The sequence below is a fragment of the Gasterosteus aculeatus genome, chromosome 7 (assembly GCF_964276395.1).
Source record: "Gasterosteus aculeatus chromosome 7, fGasAcu3.hap1.1, whole genome shotgun sequence".
NCBI classification, from domain to species: Eukaryota; Metazoa; Chordata; class Actinopteri; order Perciformes; family Gasterosteidae; genus Gasterosteus; species Gasterosteus aculeatus.
This window is the reverse complement of record NC_135694.1, coordinates 24,410,505-24,429,973: the sequence shown is the minus strand read 5'-3', so window position 1 is coordinate 24,429,973 and position 19,469 is coordinate 24,410,505. Positions and strand designations below refer to the sequence as shown.

The window sequence follows — 19,469 nt, the reverse complement described above, 5'->3', positions numbered from 1 at the left end:
TTTTTGGTAAAAGTAGGTCCTGGTGCTGCTTGCTACATTTAACAGCCCTGGGGCATTTGAGGAAGGCGTGTTGCAAAATTAGCTTTGACCAGACCTGTGTCAAGTGAGCAGTTTCTTCCACATGCATTCTGAGGAATGTAGAATGTTTCTCTGGCGAGCCGTCCGCCTTGAAATGTAAAAAAGAGAGGAGAGTTAAAAGAGGTTATGAATATTTAAGGAGTCAAAGATATTCTTGTGATCAAAGATCTGCATCATCTACAGTGTAACAAACACTCTGCGAGTCAACCTGGGATAATGTGATTCAATCACGGATTATGTTTGAATCCAGGTCTTGAAGTTTGAGAGAAAAAAAACTATCATCGTGCTTTTATTTTTCTAATGAGCCTTTCATGCACAATTACCCCACTGATATTGACAGCAGGCGTGGCGCAGGAACCAAACACAACAATTTCATAGCACATTCTGTATCTTTGATTTGTGAAGCTTCAAAAGAATAATCAACTAATGAACTAAATATAGTAACTCAAATTTCATATCAGCACCCAAGAAAGGGACCTGGGCAATCAACAATGAGCTATTCGCTGTCCATTTTTTAAATGTAAATGAAATCAATTTTAATATGAAAAATACAAAAATAAACATTTAGTTAATCTATGATAGAGTGGCTAGCAATCATGAATGAATGCAGAAAATTATGAATTATCATCTGGTTTGGTAGTTTAATATCACACATTCATTTTCTTACCGATGATATTGAACCAGACAAGGGCGCTCGACTGGCTGACAGCGACTACTCCCACCGGCTGAGCCACCACAGCTGTCTCCAAAATGGAGAAATTGTAGAACTTCTGGGTGAATACTAGAGGTACAGGCGAGGGGACAGGTTTGCGAATCCACTCCACATGGAGTTTGACCGTGGACCATAATGGGGGATCCCCGCTGTCCTCCGCTTTTATCTAAGAGATGGGAACAATACATTGTTGATGCATGCAACTTAAGCAAAACTCATACAATGATATAGTAGACTGGATAGGGACAAGTGGTTTTCCAATAATATATAGATATATTTTTACACTGGATGTGTTAGTATGTTTTCGGGAAAAGCAAAAAATCAAGAACTTATTAGAATTATGGCCCCAGATGTCCAAACGTTTTGCTCATCTTTAGTCAGGGAGACTACATTTACTTACAGCTACACGTGGTGCCCCTTTCCTACCCATGAATAATATTTTCATTAACCACAAAATTGATTCCGGCAATTACATTTTAATGGGATGACCGTCCTTGCCTGACATCAAATAGCGAGCTGTGCCTTTCTCCCATTAGATGGGAAAAGCATTAACCACAATATATAAAATTCCTCTTTGGAGAAGCCTTCAGGGGATGGAATTGTAAAATATGCTGTTATAAGTGGTGCTCGTTTAAGCCCAGACTATGAGTCAAATACATTAGTTCAACTATTATTTGCAGACTTATCCCCAAAAATACAGGAACTATGATACTCTCATGTCATCTCTTTTCCACTGAAACTGAGCAAAAGCTCAATGGTCACATGCGCATGACGGACTGGTCTTTCTGACAGGTGCAAAGGGAAGAAATCTGGTGTCAGCGGCACCATAAAGTGGATGGAGCTCGATAAATACGTTGTTATTACAAAATAATGGGTACACAAATCAAGCAACAAAAACTGCAATTTGTGTTAGTATTTGAGAAGAGCAGAGCCATTTCATGCCAGAGTATCAGAAAGGTACCTGAGGTGAATAAAAACACAACGTCAGCTGCGCTGCTCCACCTACCTTGGCACGTTTTGAGTTCATTGGCCATGTGAAACTGGGACTGGGACTGTGAACTAAATACAAGCTGAGCAATATAAAATAATGGAATCCAAAGTGGTTCAAGCAAGACAGTAATGAATTGGACCTACAGCACTCAAGAAGTAGAAACAGAGGAGTAGTCCGTCTGAACAGGCTATATACATAATACATAGTATATGCATACCGTACGTCACTGCCCTACTTTAGATCCCAAACAGCCCTAAAAAAAAAGATCAATTCTACTCACAGTGAGGATATCATAGCTTCCCGCTGTCACCATCTTCTTGGATGACACCATGGCCGTCCGGGGGTCAATACCGAACTTCTCATCCGCGTTACCATCCACAATGCTGTAGGTGATGTTGCCATTGTCTCCGAGGTCACGGTCATAAGCGAAGACACGGTACACCTGTTCGCCGCGCTTGTTGCGGTCTCGTTCAGTCAAGCTGATGCGGTACGTGACCTCCGGGAAGGTCGGCGGGTTGTCGTTTTCGTCCTCGATGTGAACTATGACCCACACGGTCGACTGGCGGGTGGTGACCGGGCCATCTATGACCGTGACCTGAGGACGTGTACCACCGCATTTAATAAATAAAAGGTAGTCATAGAGATGCATCATTGTCTCTCAATCTATGCAGGATTAGTGTGCATTCATTAACATTTTGAATCTTGGCTCCCACTGTGTGGCTGAGCTCGTGGGAAATCTCTTTGTGTCATCGATTCCCTGGAGGTCTGATCACTGGATCAATGGGATCAGATCAGGGTGAACATCAATGCTGCTAGCCAGACTGCTCACTAGACTATTAATTGAAACAGGCCGTATGGACTGACAGGCTTTTGGAAAAAGATGTAACAAAGACTTCTCTGCACCCAATTTCAAACTCCTTTTAGGTTTGAATGTTCAAGTATTTTTTTGGATGCAAGCGTTGTGCGGCATCTTTTGCTATTTTCATTTTCATATCACACACTGCGACCTTATTACATACTTGAGACGAGCAAAGCAGGACAAAGAGATATTGAGTCTCGACAAGTCAATTGGCGATACAGAATCAAAACACGAGAAGCAATTCTGTTGGGTCAGCTGTGGGTTATTTTGTTCTATTTCGCAGAAGGGCAAAGTTCCTGTAGATTCACCCGCAGTTACAAAATTGTAAAATAAGTCTCGGGAAGTAGAAGTTTTTTTGTGTTTCTGTAGTCGCATATCTGTGATTATCCGGTTCATCTGCATGCGGAGCAGCAGCGGCAACAAAAAAAAAAAAAACGGTAATCACAGAGCTATCTGTGCGCCCAGTGTCTGCGCTTATCAAACGTCGGGCAGACCAACTCCTCTCCTCCCTATTCCCGTCCTGAGTGGAGAAGATAACCAATGATGAATTATTACATTTAGAAACTCCTAAACCTGGGGCCCAAAAAAAGAGCCATTCATCACAGTTTATGGAGCCTTGAGGGCCTGCCAGGCTTGTCCTCCACCCAGTCTCTGGTAATAGCGGGCCGTGGCAGGTGGCAGGGCCGGATAAATAACGACATCATGAACCAATGCACACTGTTCAGGTTGTTCTGTACCTCCAAGAAGTGCTCTGCCTGTTGTTCTCTGTCCAGTTTCCTCGCAGTTGTCGTGATCAGCCCTAGAAAATTGTAAAACAAGCAATTTTAGATGCAAATACAAATAGATGATGAGCAAGCTTATGATTTCAATGAAATCAAGCTCCATAAAAGTTCATCATAACTCTTCATAAGTTTACAATCCCTGTAATCTAAATACTAAAAGTATTCTACTTAAAAATGAGTGTGAATGTGGACACGTTTACAAAAGTAGAGCCTGCAGTGCTGGCAGGGATGAGAGCATTTGACCCATGTTTGTATGACACTGTGTAGCTGGGGGTCATTCAGTGTGCCAGCGTGCCAACAGGAGAGAGCAAAAGGAGGGAGGCGATTGATAATGGGAATATTCCGATGATGGTGAGACTGCTTGACAAACGCTAGCGGGCTGCATCGAACATCGTTTTTCCTCTCAATCTTTTTCCTTTTAGTTTCTTCATATTTTTTGCAAGCTCATTTTCAATATACAGTTATGATAGTGGTAGAAACAGACACACACACACACACACGCACATAAAAGCAACACATAAAAGTAAAAAAAAAATGCATTGATCGCTATCACTTTTCATCACTATCTCACGGGAGCATTCACACACAGTGATCAATTTTTAGAAAACAAGTACATATATCTGTTGTAGCATTGTTATTTTCATTCATGTGTTCACATAAATTACAGAGTATCTACACATGTGCAAAATGCGTGGACTTTCTGTGGAACAATTACACTAAATGAGCCTAAATGTAATGATGGAATGTGATGTCTCTGTCTCGGTGGAAGGATGATTATTCTGATTGCTTAAAATATAGAATCTGTGCAGTTAATGGATAGACCACAACCATGCACACACAAACATATGCACTCAAACACACACACACACACACACACACACACAAACACACTCGTGCTTACACAAGTGACAGTGTCACCTTGAGCTTGCATTGCAGGCTAAATTCCATTAAGCAAATTAGAAGTAAATCTAGAGCGGCGGTCACAAGCTGTAGGGGTGAGACTGGAAGGGAGAGGTGGGGCTTGTTCAGCAGAACACGTAAAGTATCAACTTTCATACAAATCAATGATCTACAGCATGCAGCACATCTGCAGTTGGACATCGCTGTGTTTTAATTGGATGTGAGAACAAAAATAATTAATTCATACCCACCCACGTCTTTACACACAAATCTATGCGAAGGTCCAATGACTAATTTCAATTATTTAGACTCCGCCTCCCTAAAGAATACTGTCAGTAGCGAATAAGGATCCTGTCACAAAAACATCCTGTCACATTACGATATAATGCTTTGCCACGTAAGGCGAAAAGCTGTCACTCATATTTGTTTTGATTGTCGATGAAGGCTGTCGAGTCAAACGTGTGGCAATAAAAAAGTCACACAGTCACCATCATGGCCCCCGTGACACCCCGACACGTATCTGCAAACGTGCAAGATTGTAAAAGAATCACCTTTTCCAACACCCTGTGGCAACACTGTTCTGTTCTCACCCCCAAAGGAGGAAGGTTTCGCTCACACACCCGCAGACAAACAGACAGCTCCTCAAGCTGTCAAAGCACATTCACACACTTTGCACTCATTCGAAGTTCGACTTCAATTCATTTTGGGAATTGTTGCAATCCCTAAAACCCATCAATTTGACACTTCCAGAGTGAACTTGAAAAATGTATCACTTCAGAGCAACGAAGAACCTAGTTTTAAAAAGCAGTTTGAAGGGTTTTGCAGCCGCACCAGTCATTGTGTTGCTGAAAGCAAATCGATCAGCTGGGTTTTGTTTATTCATTTATCCATGAAATCAATGTGGTACATGGAAAGTTTTTGACTGGGTAAACAGTGAGGAGTGATTCATATTGAATGCATCTTTCGCTCATGCGTGTCTAATTACCTAACTAACAGACGAAAATGCTCATGCCCGTTATTTGGAAAATGATGTATTCAAACCAGTGGCGGTGCACTTCCACAACTGCATAATAGTTTATCCACAAGATTGAAAAGAACTGAAAAATTGTCAAAAGTTTATCTACTGGGCTTCAATAAACTGTGGAAACAACACAATAATGTATCCTCCGCGTGAAAGATTACACACCTCACGCTCAGAATTGCAGCGAAAGTTCAATCATCGCAGTGAACGAGAGCGTCAGCAGTGTGAGTTCTCTTGTAGGAAACGAATGACTAACACCGAACAAAATATAGTGTGCCGTCGACGGGGACAGACAGTAGGGCTCAGATGGCTAGGCACTCACTGTCCCCTGTGGCACACAAAAAGACAACAGACACACACCAAATTACCCTTATGCAGCTGTTAGGTTTGGGGTTCGCACACAAAGACACAAACACATGTGGATACACTCTCACATCCCAGTTTCATACTGTATGCTGCATCATCTTCATCGACTCATTGCAATGGAAAAAGCCTTCACCGCCACACTGCTGTAACCAATTAATCAGTTGATTATCTTGGCACACGATTCCTACAGAGCAGTTGGATGTGCGACCGGTACGTGTAGTGTGCTGAAGAACGAATCGACCCTTTGAGATGAATGAAAATGTCACATATGACGTGTCTGTGGCTATAGGTTACATATTGATGAGTGTGTGAGGGACAACATGCCTCTGGATCAATATTTGCCATTTCACCTTGGTTCACTGTTATATATTCATGGTTCTGGGATGCGTAAAAGCATATTCCAAGAGGACCAGAAGAGTAACCTTCCATTTATCTTCTTACAAACAAACAGAGTAAAATCCCACCTTCTACCATTAGCTTGATAACTAACGTTGTTTTTTGATTATGATTAAGGTCTCTGTAACACCGGGAATATGGCTTTTGTTATTTACCGTGAAAACTCCGATACTAGGTCAGAGACAGCAAAAAAACGTCACAATTTTTGTATTCTCCAGATTTAAATAAAACATTTCACCTCTTCAATAATTCTCCAATGGAAGCTTCAAGCAAAGCTCGTGCTGAGGATGCGTTGGGACGTCGCTAGACTGCAAACTTGGCAGCTCGGAATGTAACATGTTCAAAGTGAAACACAGTATTTTGTAATCTGTGCAGGTATGATGTTAATAATTCAACATTACTTGAAATACAAAAAAACATCAACATCTTTTAAAATCTTTTCACAGGGCACAAAGACGACAGAGCGTGGTATCAATGGAGGCCCTGGAAAGGCTCCTGTCTTTGTTACAGGGTCAGAGGGGACTCTGAGTTTTGAAATGACATTCAGGCTTGATCCTGTGGGATTACATTCAGTGCAACAGCAGACTCTTATAGGTACTTGGGTATCTGGCTCGACCGTTTGCTCACCTTTAACGTGCGCTTAAACTCACTGCTTTTCAAAGTTGGAGCCGAGATTGGTTTTCTGAACCGTGACAAAGATTCCTTTAACCACTCTGCAAAGCACCACCCTGTTAAAGTGACGGCCCTTCACATCTCAGACTACTGTCACGTAATCTAAAAGGTCCACCTCCCAAAGTCTTTTGAATAAACTCGATGCCATCAACCACGCCGCCATCCGCCGTGTCATTGGTCATCAGTCAACAATGCAACGTGAACTGTTAACTCCGTACCCGCAGATTAGTTCATCTATAAAACCATCATTGGCTACCCATAATCTCCAGCAGTAAAAGCAATTTACGCTCTAGCAATTACATCTACATAGTCATTCCGAAATTCTGCACCTCTTTTTGGTCGTTTCTCATTCCAGTTTTACTGCTCCAAGCGACTGGAGATGTTCGTAAGAGGGGATGAAGCTTCCGACCCTCGTCCCGTTACCCTCCGTCAATATCTCATTACAAACAAAAGTCTGATCGCTGAGACTGTTACTGAGTTTCCTCCTACTTTTCCAGTTGTGCATATTATGATGATGGCATTATTGTATGCAATTAATTGAGATGTTTCTGTTGTATTTCTTTGTGACGACTTGCTTCTCGATACTGCCTTTTTGGCCAGTCATGAAATTCGAAAGCTCCTACAATTTAATAAATTCACTTCTTGTCTTGCGGCCGACAATTTTAAAGCGGTGCTAAAATTGATAAAACACTTAATGATAACAAGTAAATAAACGTATTTCTACTTTCACGTATATAGCCCAATCTAGCTAGACAACGTAGAACTACCGACCACTACGTAAAGCAGAAGTCAGGTTTCAAGACAGGTATTTTAACATGTATGATTTTTCTCACTCACAGACTTTAATTTCTCATGCAGTATTTTCCAAATGGCACAAACGGGGTAATATAGAGCCACAGGCTGTCTGAGAAATCATTTCACAAGCTCAGCTCTTTAAGAGTCCTGAACCCATGATGAAAGGCTGATGGCGAAACCATGTGGGGGTTGGCAGGATGTTTTTAATGAAAACCTAATTGGAACATGGTACAAACTTTGGTTATCCTTTCTGACTTCATTAAAACTGTTTGAGAATAGCCCGTTTTTTTAGTCATTTCATCATACAACACTGAAAAGTGTAAACTACTATGACTATTTACCCGCAGCTGACTTAGTATGTGACTAACTACATTATCTCGAGGTACATTGCAAAGAGCTTTCACCCATTAAGGAGACTGAAAGCAATATTCATTCAATTCTGCGGGGGCGCGCGGCTCATCAGTGTGTGGATACAAAGATCTTTTTAATTTGTTGTTTGGTTCAAAAGCTAAGCTAAACTAAAGCTTTTTATTGGATGAATGTGGAGCTGAAGAAAGAAAATCTCATAATTTCAGAGTCACTTGAATATATGAATGCATGGTACTGTAATTATTATCTTTTCATGTGACTGCATTACTAATTATGCCATTAGTCACACGCCCATTGCTGGCAATTTTGCTATCAACACTTCCGTTCAAAATTGAGTTTCTGTCTGTTGGTATCACCTGTTTTGGGGTTAATGGAGAAGAAATTCTGCGGGTTGCCAGCTGTGATGCGGTAACTCAGACGACTGGGGGTGGCCGTGAGGTCAGGGTCCTGCGCTTGGATACGGATGACTGACACATCCTTTGGAGAGTTCTCCATAATTACTGGATGGTAGATGGGATCCGAGGTGAGAGGAGCATTATCATTGACATCTTCTACCTGTGAGAGAAAGGGGCAGAAGGGAGAAATGGAGAAATGGTGAGCAGGACAAAGCGGAGAGAAGGAATCAGCCATGTTTTATCTCTGCTTTAACTGTCTTGTGTCTCTGAGTTGGATCTGAATTGACAATTGTTGTGTTGATTCTAAATCAGCATACATTTAGTATCTTTGCTAATCAACAACCGACGTATAGTGGTGCATGAGCTTGGTCTGGTCTGATCCTTTATCAATCACAAAATGGAAATTTATTTACCAGAAAATGTCATGGATGTCACCGCTCAAATGCACAGCAAATGAATTTTGCTGACTGCAGCATAGATCTACAATATTTATGGCAAACAAAGTGTTGATTGAGCGTTTGCCGCGAGCTACAGAGAGCCAAGATCGTTCAGCCAGTGAATGCGGAGCACCTGTGCCTGATTAATCTCCCTATTTCTGTGATGAACAGACTCGGAGTAAAGCGCCCGATCACCCCGCACGCCTGAATGTCCCCGAAGCCAATGTTGCAGTGGTGATGTGTGCATATGAGTGTTACAGTGGATTACTCAGTGCCAAATGGAATAGAAGCCGAAGCAGAGACTTCCCTCCAGTGCGTATCTCTCTCTCTCTCTCTCTCTCTCTCTCTCATTGCTGTAGTTATCCAATGCACTGAGCTCCATTAGCACCTCCGAGAGAAGTCCGAGGATGTTTGATTAGTTTCTTTGTAACAAAAAGTAGCCTTGAGATGTGAGACTTTAACAACAACAGGTACAAGCAAAGAAGGTAACAGCGGGTAGCAGCACCCTTTCATACAGTCACAGGCATTTTCTTCAGGATGGAAAGTTGTTGGATGTTATATGTTTGAAAGTTGCATAACATCTGGAGTGCTGGATGTGTAAAATATGGTGCACAAACACTATGAATATGTAATAAAAGCTGAAAAAAAAATCTTTTGGGTGCCTGGACAGGGTGGTCCAAACTATAATGTCATAATATATTTTTAGGCTTAAAAACGTTATTCTTTAACAGAGTGATGGAAGAGAAGCTAATGGAGAAACTGGTCTGACTTGGAGTACAAGAGTCAATTGCAAAGGGTAATGTTGATTAGCTCTTTTTAATTTGTAACGAACAACGTGCCTTTAATTTCATGTAAAAATATAAAGATGATGAAGTTGTTGTTTTTTGATAATCTGTTATGGTTCCAATGTTTTAAATTCTCTCTCGCTCTCTCAAAATAAATCTGAGGAAATGATCATTTCCTCTTTGCTCATCCTCTTATGTATGCACGGCACAATATGCGGGTACCTGGAGGAAGACTTCAATGGATGCTGAAAGGGGCGTAACCCCTCTGTCTGTGGCAGAGACTGTAAGCCAGTAGGAGCCTTTTGTCTCACAGTCCAAGATACCAGCAGTGTAAATCACCCCTGTTGAAACAGAGAGAAAGACGAATTACTTCTTGAGAACACCTCAGGTTTATTTGTGGCGACACCGCGGGTGTCCTCCAGAGAAAACCCCTCAAGTATCTCACTGGGAAAGTTCTTGAATAATAACGTTACAGAAGGGATAGGCATAAATTTAGTGAAAACTTTTTTGTCCTGGCTTCAGTGATATTCACAGGCATTAGCGGCGCCGCTGTAGTCACCTTCAATGTTTCAGCTTCTCTCCGGCTAATCACAGCTGACTAAACTGCTCGCAGCTGCAATTTGCGTAGTGCCAAATGTACCCTGAACTGCTCTACACCAATACGGACACCCGCGCAGACACTCACCCATATTGACTGGCGTGTGTTTGGCGGCCTTAGGGTGACAAGTCGCTGACAGCTTTGGTGACCTCTTGAGGGGTCAAAGAGAACATTCCAAATGGATGACACACGGCTGAAATCACTCATGCGGGACTGTCAACGCGAGGGTTTAGGGTTTGCTCGTGTCATTTGTATACATTGTCAAAAGCGCTGAAGCACAATGATGCAAGGTTGTGAGTGTAACATGTGTTTTATTTAAACAAGGACGCCGTCAGACAAAAAACATATTCATCTAATTACGCTACTTATATCAACATAAAATGACTCAAGCCAGCAGAGAATAAGCACCCTGAACCCATTTCAAAGGCGAGGGGAATAGTTGATGGATTTCTCCTCGGCGCGCACAAACTTTTAACTCAGCGTGAGTCCCAGCAAGAGGGGCTGCGTGCGTTTGTCAATGCTCGCAGAGCCTGTGTTCAGTTCACAAGCAATTAGCCCCAACAAGAAGCGAGGCGGAGCCGAGACAGGACACGTGAGAGAGGGTATATTTACTTTGTGTCTTGTATGACTTCCAAAACCTTCCCTTCCTGCCATTAAAGGCCGGTTGAAGTTGATGATGTTAGAGAGTTTATGAGTGTTGCATTCTATATATGATGTGTCAGTATTAACATTAGGATTTGATTCCTGCAGTGGAAGAAGGAGTATTTGGTGTTGGCTGCATGGACTAAATTCCTTTTTTTTTTAACATAAGCTTCATATGTGCATTTTTTTTCAAATGTACAAACTACTGAGGAAAGTAAATATCACTGTGTCAAATCTAGATTAGGCTTCTTCTTTTCCATACAGCGGATATGTGCTGTTCCCTGAACTTCATCCTTCCTCTCCAGCCTGATCTCCCAAACCTGTTCATGAAAATGTATACGGAAATCTTGAACATACAAATTCGTAGTGATACATACGAAATAAATACGGACTGCAACTGATGACGTCACCCTATTCAAAGTGAATGGAGACCTGCACCCCGTAAACTCACTTCGTGAAGTCTAACGATGTAAAATAAACGTGTTATGATTGCATTTTTAACGAGAAATCAATGTTAAATTGTAAGAATACAATACTAACCCTAACCCCCTCAAAAAATCCAACATGGCGGAGAAACGTTCACTCAAGAATCCGACATGGTCCGCCATGTTGTTCACTCAAAGAGGCGTGGTTAACCACCGCCAGTTCGTATGTATTGTTACGAATTTGTATGTTCAAGATTTTCGTATACATTTTTACGAACAGGTTTTGGAGATCACGTTGTCCTCTCTTCCACAAATCTCGACCCGACATTCCGATGTTACATCGCACAACCATACAGATCCGTGACTTGGTTACCCGGCCGGTTTTACATTGTGTTGTAGCCTCATCTGCCCCGCGGCGTTAAGGTGTTATCTTATATCAGAAATTCACGTGTTCATGTTCACATCGTGACTGGGCAGCGGCCCCTGAGCATAGTAGCACCACGGCGCATAATAAAAGTGTTTGTTGAAACACATCTTTGCTGTGTCGTCCTTGACCACGTCCTTTTCAAACCACATCTCATCTCTGTCAGATAACTGTACCGAGAGAGACGAGGAAAACAGAGCTGGCTCTTTCAAAAGCTCTTTGAACTTTAAGACCGACAGGCGCTGTTCAGTGAATTCAATATAAATCTGTCTTGACAGCATCCATTTTTACGACAAGCAACACACTTCAAAAGGGTGAAAAAAGATTTGATGGGTCATGGCACATTTTCAAATCGAATAGATAACAATACGCTGGTGTTTACATCCACGTGTGAAGGTCTTCATTCTTGAGAAGCCGGTTTTGGGGCCTAATGAATGCTACCATGTAAAAAGAACCAATCCCGAAATGGATGAGAAATGTGTTTCTATGCATCATGAGGCACAGCTGAATAACTCTGTGTGTGGCAGAAAAAAGTAGAGCCTGTTCATTTTTAAAAACTTGCATGATGGATTGCTTAGAACTGTTTCCCTGTAACTGAACAACTGCTTTATCTTCCCTGTGACAACACCTGGGGCTTGCAAACCCACTAATAGAGGAGCAGCGGCTTCTGACAGTTGCCCAGTGAGAAATTGCAGGGCTTGCTTTCCCCCGAACCAATGACGAGAATACAAATGTTATGTTCAAAGTAAAGGGGCGCTCAGGATTTAAGCCAGAGAAAATCCTACTTCTTTTCTGATGGATAACCCCTGTAGGCTACTTTACTCCCATATAGGGATGAGGGATCTTAAGCATCCAAATGTTAAATGTGGGACTTTAAAAAACAGTCCAAAAATAAAAAAGACAGGCAATGGGTGTCTCGTAGGCTACATAAAATGCATCATGGAGCCAAATGACAAACTAGAGAAGGGGGGAATGCACATGTCAAGACAGGCTCAACCAAACGGATTTATCACACAATATCACAATATGAATATTTTTTTCTCTGTCCCTTTTAGTCACTCTCACTGTCTGTCTCACTCCATCTTCACTTAGTTCTGGCACTAAAAGCTACAGATTGACAAGTAGTCACAGCGGCTGTGGGCCACTCAACATGTCAGCTAAATGCATGGTCAGAGGACGGGCTGGTGCTACTCTGCCCGCGCCTGACAACACTGACTTCTAGAAGCTACCAGACGAAATTAAACACTCGATGACAGCGATGCCAAAAAGGACCAAGAGCTTTGCTTGCCTGTGATATTAGGGGGGAGAAATATCAAAAGACACCGCTTATAAAAGTTCCAGAAACACACACACACACAAAAAAAAAATATATATATATATATATATATATATAGGAAGAAAGTAGTATTTTTTTCTGACACTTTTTATGTACTTCAGACTCCCCTGTATCCTCTCCCTTCCTCTCTTCGCTTCACTTCCACTTCAGTCCGCCTCCACTTTCTGCTCTAACAAGCACTCTGATTTCCCCTGGAAAATGCACTCAATAAACTTTCTCGTTTGCTGCCATGTGCCTTACTGAGCTTTTAATTCCAAAGTAAATAACCACAAAAGACTGTGGGGATCCGTCTGTGTGCTGCAACAGTGTTTTGTCGATGAGTGCAGAGTACAACACTGTACATAATGATGTATACATAGTCATATGTGTAAACACAGTGAGAGAGAAAGTGAGGGCAAGAGACATTCTCTCCATTTGTCGAGCTGATTCTCCCTCACTCTCTCTCTCTGTCTCTCAACTAAAGTCAATACTAATTAGCCCAGTTAAAGGTCAATACAGGCCTCCAGTGAGTGCAAGTCATGTACAGTAGTGCCCATAGTGACAAGAGGTGAAGAAACAGGCCAGAAATAAAAAGTAAGAGCTAAAATAAACTCTAATTGCTATAATAGATCACTAGTCTTTACTTTTTTCAGCCCTGTGCACATTGCCATCTAGTGACAATGTATTTTAGAGGTTACTGTTGTATATACCATTGTTCTAATTATATAAGTACTACTGACAGTGGGTTTATTATTCATCTTAAAGTTTTCCAAATTTGTGAAAAAATATTTTCAGAACTTTTTTTATGACGGGTCTAAAGATCCCATTATTCCCATTATTCCCATTATGATTCTCAGTCAGCATGTCTAGGTCAATAATAATATATTAGCCCCTTTCTTACATAAGAACAGTACAAATTAAATGATAGCACTTATCATGTTGCTTTGAAATAATGGATCTAGTTACATTCAATATGAAATCAATAGAGAATGCAGGCAAGACCCACATTAATTATTTATACAGGAAAGTAAAATTCATACAATTTGCATGCATATCCGTGAATATAGGATTGGTTAGTGGTAAGACTTGTTATCAGGGGTCATTATGTAGCACTGAAATCACTCCTGAGTACCCTATAGATCTGAGTGAACGAAGCACTGATTTTTAAGCTCGGACTTTGAATGTTTCAGTCCCGTTGACAGGGAATCATAAAGTTTACAGGTAGTTTTAAACACTTTAGCTCTGCGGATGGACAAAGGAAACTTTAACAAAAAGCCTTGATGGGGAAGAAAGCGCTCTCACTTACAGCCTTTTGTGTTGAAAAATAAACCATGACGACATTGGTTTTATTTCTCAGATGGTAATAAAGCACATTGCATTCCTACATCACGGTTCACTGGGCTTTGACAGATGAGTTTGGTTAATATATTTAATTCATATATTCAATTCCGCCTTCTTACAAAGTTCTTCAAATTAAGTGTTATGTTAACATGTAAGAAAATAAAAGATTATATTTTAATAGATAATACATTTTTAAATTGCATCGTTAAATAGACTCAACCCTGGGGCAATATTGATTTTGCCCCGAGCTTGCGCGTTGTTTTGTCTGGGACAAGGACAGGGTCATTGAGAGATTTGAGCAGAATTCCTCTTCAAATAATCCTAAATAAACATGTTCTGGTAAATACATATTATAGAGATATATAGAGAGATATAGAAGTGGATAGCAATAGATATATAGGTTTTGGATTACATCATTCCTGGATGTTCGCTGAAATTGATTGGATAGCCCCACGTAGAACATTTTCCACTGGCCGCCACTGCAATTTATAAAGTATATACGGGAGATGGGGAGTGAGAGAAAGTTGTCCTTCACATGTGCCAATATGAACTTATATGAACTGCCCTATTTTCATACCGGATATTTGATTTGATTTTCTCTATGGGTGAGTGCGTCAAAGCCTCTTGTTTTGCATCAACTCGATTTCCGCTGTGCCTTGACACTGCAGGAAAGTTGGAGACAACTGCATGCTTTTTTTGAAGAGGGGGTGGAGGGGTCAGATTTCTTTTAGTAAGTCCCAGAGATTTCACTCCTTTTGGAAATGAAATGGTGGTGCTGTGCAGAAAAGCCTTTATCAATGTTGTCCACACAGCACTGGATCGGTTGTACTGAGCAGCCTGAGGCCCAGTCTTTGTAGCTGCCATGCTGCCCTCATTACAGTAATGATCTCCCAGTGCACAGCTCCGACGTGAAGCCTGCACGGACTCTGACTGTACCTCGGACTCACTTCACCTCTCTCCCCCAAATACAAACATGTATGGTATCGAGTGGTGATGCTCTCTCAAATGTATTGCAAACATTAATGTAGTTGAGCAACTACTACACACGTCAAAGTCATCTGCAAAGGCGCAGAAAGGGTCAGATACACAATGATTAACAACGCGTTTGAGTGTTGACATTCCAAACATGGCCCTTAAGTTATTGGATTTCCACTTTACATAAATAGGTTTCAGAATTGATCTTTTGTCTTACCTGTGTCTTCATCGATGGTGAAAGTGCCTAGTCCGCTGCCACCTCTGATAGAGTACCTCAACACCCCATCTCGGCCCTTATCGTCGTCCTTAGCGTTGACTGTTAGGACACTTGTACCTGCACGGGAGTTCTCCTTCACTGAGCCTCTCAGGGCAAAGTCCGGAAAGTAGGGTGCATACAAATTTTCATTGACATCCACCACCTGAGAAAAATGTCATTGCTTTAGTTTTTTTTGAAATTGTGAAGATATGCATTCAAGCACAGCATGGTTGTACAATAAAGCATTCCACCAAATTACCCTCATTTCTTTTAATTACACTACAGCTAGCAGCCATGCATTATGTATTTGGTAAATATATTTTTTTACTTTAATAGTTTACCCTTAATGGTCCCTTTCATAAAATGAAATGGACTGAACTGAAATGGAGTAGATTTTCTTTCTTTACTAAGAATACAAATGAAGGGAGCATTAAAAACATCAGTTTGGATTTACACACCTCCAACTCCACAAATGTCTGACTCTTGAGGCTGGGTACTCCTCTGTCCTCAGCAGCTACTGTCAAGTTAAAAAGCTGTTGTTTCTCAAAGTCCAACTCCTTCCTAATCCTCAAAACTCCGCTCACAGCATCGATCTGTACAAGGCATAACAAATCATAATCCCATACATAATGATCTGTCAATGAAACAAAGATCAGCATATGCAGTATAGACAACACAAACAGTGACATCACCCACCTCAAAAGTGCCATTGAAGTCATTTCCCAAGGAGTATCGGACCTGTCCACTAGGCCCTAAATCTAGGTCCTGAGCCTGCACCCAGGTAATCACAGCCCCTGGAGGAAGGTCCTCTAGCACTCGAGCACTATAGCTGCTAGGGATGAAAGCTGGGCCGCAGTCATTGACATCCTCCACTATTATACTGAGAGTAGTCACTGATGACCTTCGACTGCCCCTTTCAGCCTTGTCTCTCACTTCAATCTTCAATGTAAACATTGGGGTGGTTTCTCTGTCTAAGTGGCTGGAAACAAATACACTTCCAGTTTCGCTATCAATACCAAACTGAGGGACCTTGGTCAGCATCACGTAGGAAAGCTGCCCATTTTGCCCCTTGTCTCTGTCGATTGCAGTCATGGTAATAACTTCAACTCCAATCGCAGAGTTTTCTGCCACAAGAGCCGAGAAGCTGTTCTTATGAAACTGTGGGTCGTTGTCATTTACGTCATCAATGATCACAGTGAGTAGTCTCCAATTGCACATCTGAGGAACACCCTGATCGTAGATGGTGATGTTAAGGAAGTAACGATCCACTCGTTCGCGATCAAGTGGATTCAACAAAGTTATCAACCCTTTCTGCATGCTGATGTTAAAACAGTTCTCTTTGTTACCTTCAGATATTGAAAAGAGAACGCGGCCATTGAAGCCTATGTCGCCATCTCGTGCTCTCACCTGAAATACACTGGCCCCAACCGCAAGGTCTTCTTTCACCAGAATACTGGTAGGTAAGGCCTCAAACTGCGGCGTGCGTTGGTTTATAGAGTAAAGGTCTGTATAAATCTCATCTCTTCTTGGTCGCGCCATAGCAGACACTTTTGATACCATTTTTTCTGCCAACAGCTGGGCTACCCTGGTCTCCTTGCAGTTGAACCCCATGGGTGGCATCCTTCCCCTCACCACAGATACATTTACAAATGTAGGATCAGAGCTTATCTCCCCATCTGTTGCCATTATTTTCAGGTTGAATGTCCCACTTTTTAAACTAGCCAATCCAAACGATCTTTTTAGAGACAAAGCCCCAGATTCTGCATTTAAGTTAAAATAGTCTAACTCGTTCCCAGACAGTATCTTGTAGGTCACCACACCTAGCTCGTCCATGTCCACAGCTGACAAAGTGACAATAGTCTGGCTGACAGGAAAATCTCGGCTTATCATCCCTTTGCAGGAGACTCTCTCAAAGAGAGGCTGATTGTCATTTATATTTGTCAGACGAATAGTGACATTAACTTCACTCTCCCTTCTGTAGGGTGAACCCCAATCAGAGGCCCGCACTGCAAAAGTATAGATATCAACGGATGACTCAAAGTCTAGGTCTGTTGTGATCCTCACCTCTCCCGTGTCCTGGTCTATTGTGAACGGAAGATCCTGTTCGCCCCTTATCGTGTGGGTTACATAACCATTTTCTCCTTTATCAGCATCCACGGCTGACACTACAAGGGCAACGGTGCCTATAGGTAGGCTCTCGTTGATCGCAATATCATAGAACGGCTTGTTGAAGGCTGGAGAGTTGTCATTTGCATCAACTAATGTGATTTGGACCCTCGCTTGCTGCTGACCGATGATATCAACCACCTCCATCTCCATGAAATCCTGTGATATCCCTGTCAGCTGCCTCTTGGTCATAATAACTCCAGTCAAAGGGTTTATATCAAAGTACATTTGATCTGAGGGGCTACTGAAGCTGTAATTGACACCCAGAGGAGCTGGGGAGATTTTCACCACCTCTACAATAGTGCCTGGAGGAGCAATTTCACTCAACTGGACTACATAAACATCCCTCTCGAAAGTCGCCAACACTGGCTCTGGCTTTGAAACCAACAACTGAACAAGTTGAGTATTCGAAAACTTTGGCGGTATGCCCCTGTCTTTAGCTTGGAAGGTCAAGTTGCAGCCATAGGGGAATGTATCCCAGTCAAATAATTCTGATGTTTTAACCCGATACTCATTCCCGACAGGCGATCGATCAATCACAAATTGTTCAAGAGGGTCACCCTCAATAATGGACACCCACTCTATATCCCCAGATACCCCTTCGTCTTTGTCCTTCACAGTCATTATGGCATAGACTGGGTCCTTGTCTGCCCATGATGGAACAACAGCAACTGCTTTAAGAACAGGGGCAAATTGGTTAACCCGCTCTATGGTCAGGACCAGCCGAGCAGTGCTGCTGATACCATTGTTCCCGTAGAGTTTCATTCCTCTGTCGACCACCTGCACCTCCAGCTCAAATCTGTCTTGTTTGTCCATCCTGGGCCGACCTGTCAGGGTGAGGACTCCGCTGGTGGGATGAACAGCAAAGAGTTCTACTCTGTTCTTGAAGAAGTAGTAGAACTCCCCGTTGGAGCCCACGTCGGCATCTGTGGCTGTTACACGTCCTATGCTGGCACCCAGGGGGGCACTTTCAGAGACAATGAATGAATAGGAGGTAGGGGAGAAGAGAGGTCGGAGATCGTTGGTGTCCAAGACCTTGATATAAACAGTGGCTAAGGCCTCTAGGCCTCCATGGGAAGATGCCTTAACTGTCACTGTGTAATTGTCCTGCACCTCCCGGTTCAATGTTGCACCACTGCCTCCGTTAGTACGTATACGTAGAAAACAAAAATCTCCAATTACAAACTCCTCAGCCTGGAAGATTCCTTCACTGTCTCCAGAGGAAATAGAATACTTGATGTCTAAAGACCGAGGTGGCCCGAGAAAGATGCCCATTTTGACATCACTGCTTGAATAGGTTCTTGCCGCAGAGTTCTCGAAGATGGAAGCGTTATAGGTAGGCTGGGTAAAGAGCAGCAGACCTTGTCCTGCCCTTGGTTCTGTCAGGAACTGGGCATGGGTGAAAAAAAAACTGAGAAAGAAGAAGTATATACAACAGAAAAGAAGAGAAAAGCTGGGTAGAGGAAGCATATTTCCCCACCGATTATGCTTCATCATTATTCCATCACCCAGTCACTCTATATTTGGAAAGAATAACAAAGAAAAACAGATTCAGTTGCTGAAGACATGCACTCTGCATGCTAAAAACCTGGTGGAGAACTGCAAAAAAAGTTAAAAAGAGCTTTCAGGGGTAATGCTTATCGCTACGGGGAAATGATATCAATGTTGTGTTTCAACAGTTTGCATTCAAACACAGAATATTGCACCCCGAAAGGCTCAGACGCAGAACTGACATATCTTTAAAGAAACCACATCAAAGTACAGCGCAC

General features: G+C 42.1%; 1 protein-coding gene across 1 annotated transcript in view; it reads right to left on the bottom strand.

The window, feature by feature from the left end:
• fat3b (FAT atypical cadherin 3b) overlaps nucleotides 1-19,469 on the bottom strand; it is a 54,960-nt gene that overhangs the window by 34,405 nt on the left and 1,086 nt on the right. The window contains exons 3-11 of the mRNA XM_040181321.2: nucleotides 16,231-19,217; nucleotides 15,993-16,127; nucleotides 15,496-15,697; nucleotides 9,781-9,899; nucleotides 8,298-8,496; nucleotides 3,378-3,439; nucleotides 2,062-2,376; nucleotides 746-956; nucleotides 95-166 (exon numbers count right to left, since the gene is read on the bottom strand). Coding sequence (XP_040037255.2) covers nucleotides 95-166; nucleotides 746-956; nucleotides 2,062-2,376; nucleotides 3,378-3,439; nucleotides 8,298-8,496; nucleotides 9,781-9,899; nucleotides 15,496-15,697; nucleotides 15,993-16,127; nucleotides 16,231-19,197 — 4,282 coding nt within the window. The 5' untranslated portion in view covers nucleotides 19,198-19,217. The remainder of the gene's footprint in view (nucleotides 1-94; nucleotides 167-745; nucleotides 957-2,061; nucleotides 2,377-3,377; nucleotides 3,440-8,297; nucleotides 8,497-9,780; nucleotides 9,900-15,495; nucleotides 15,698-15,992; nucleotides 16,128-16,230; nucleotides 19,218-19,469) is intronic.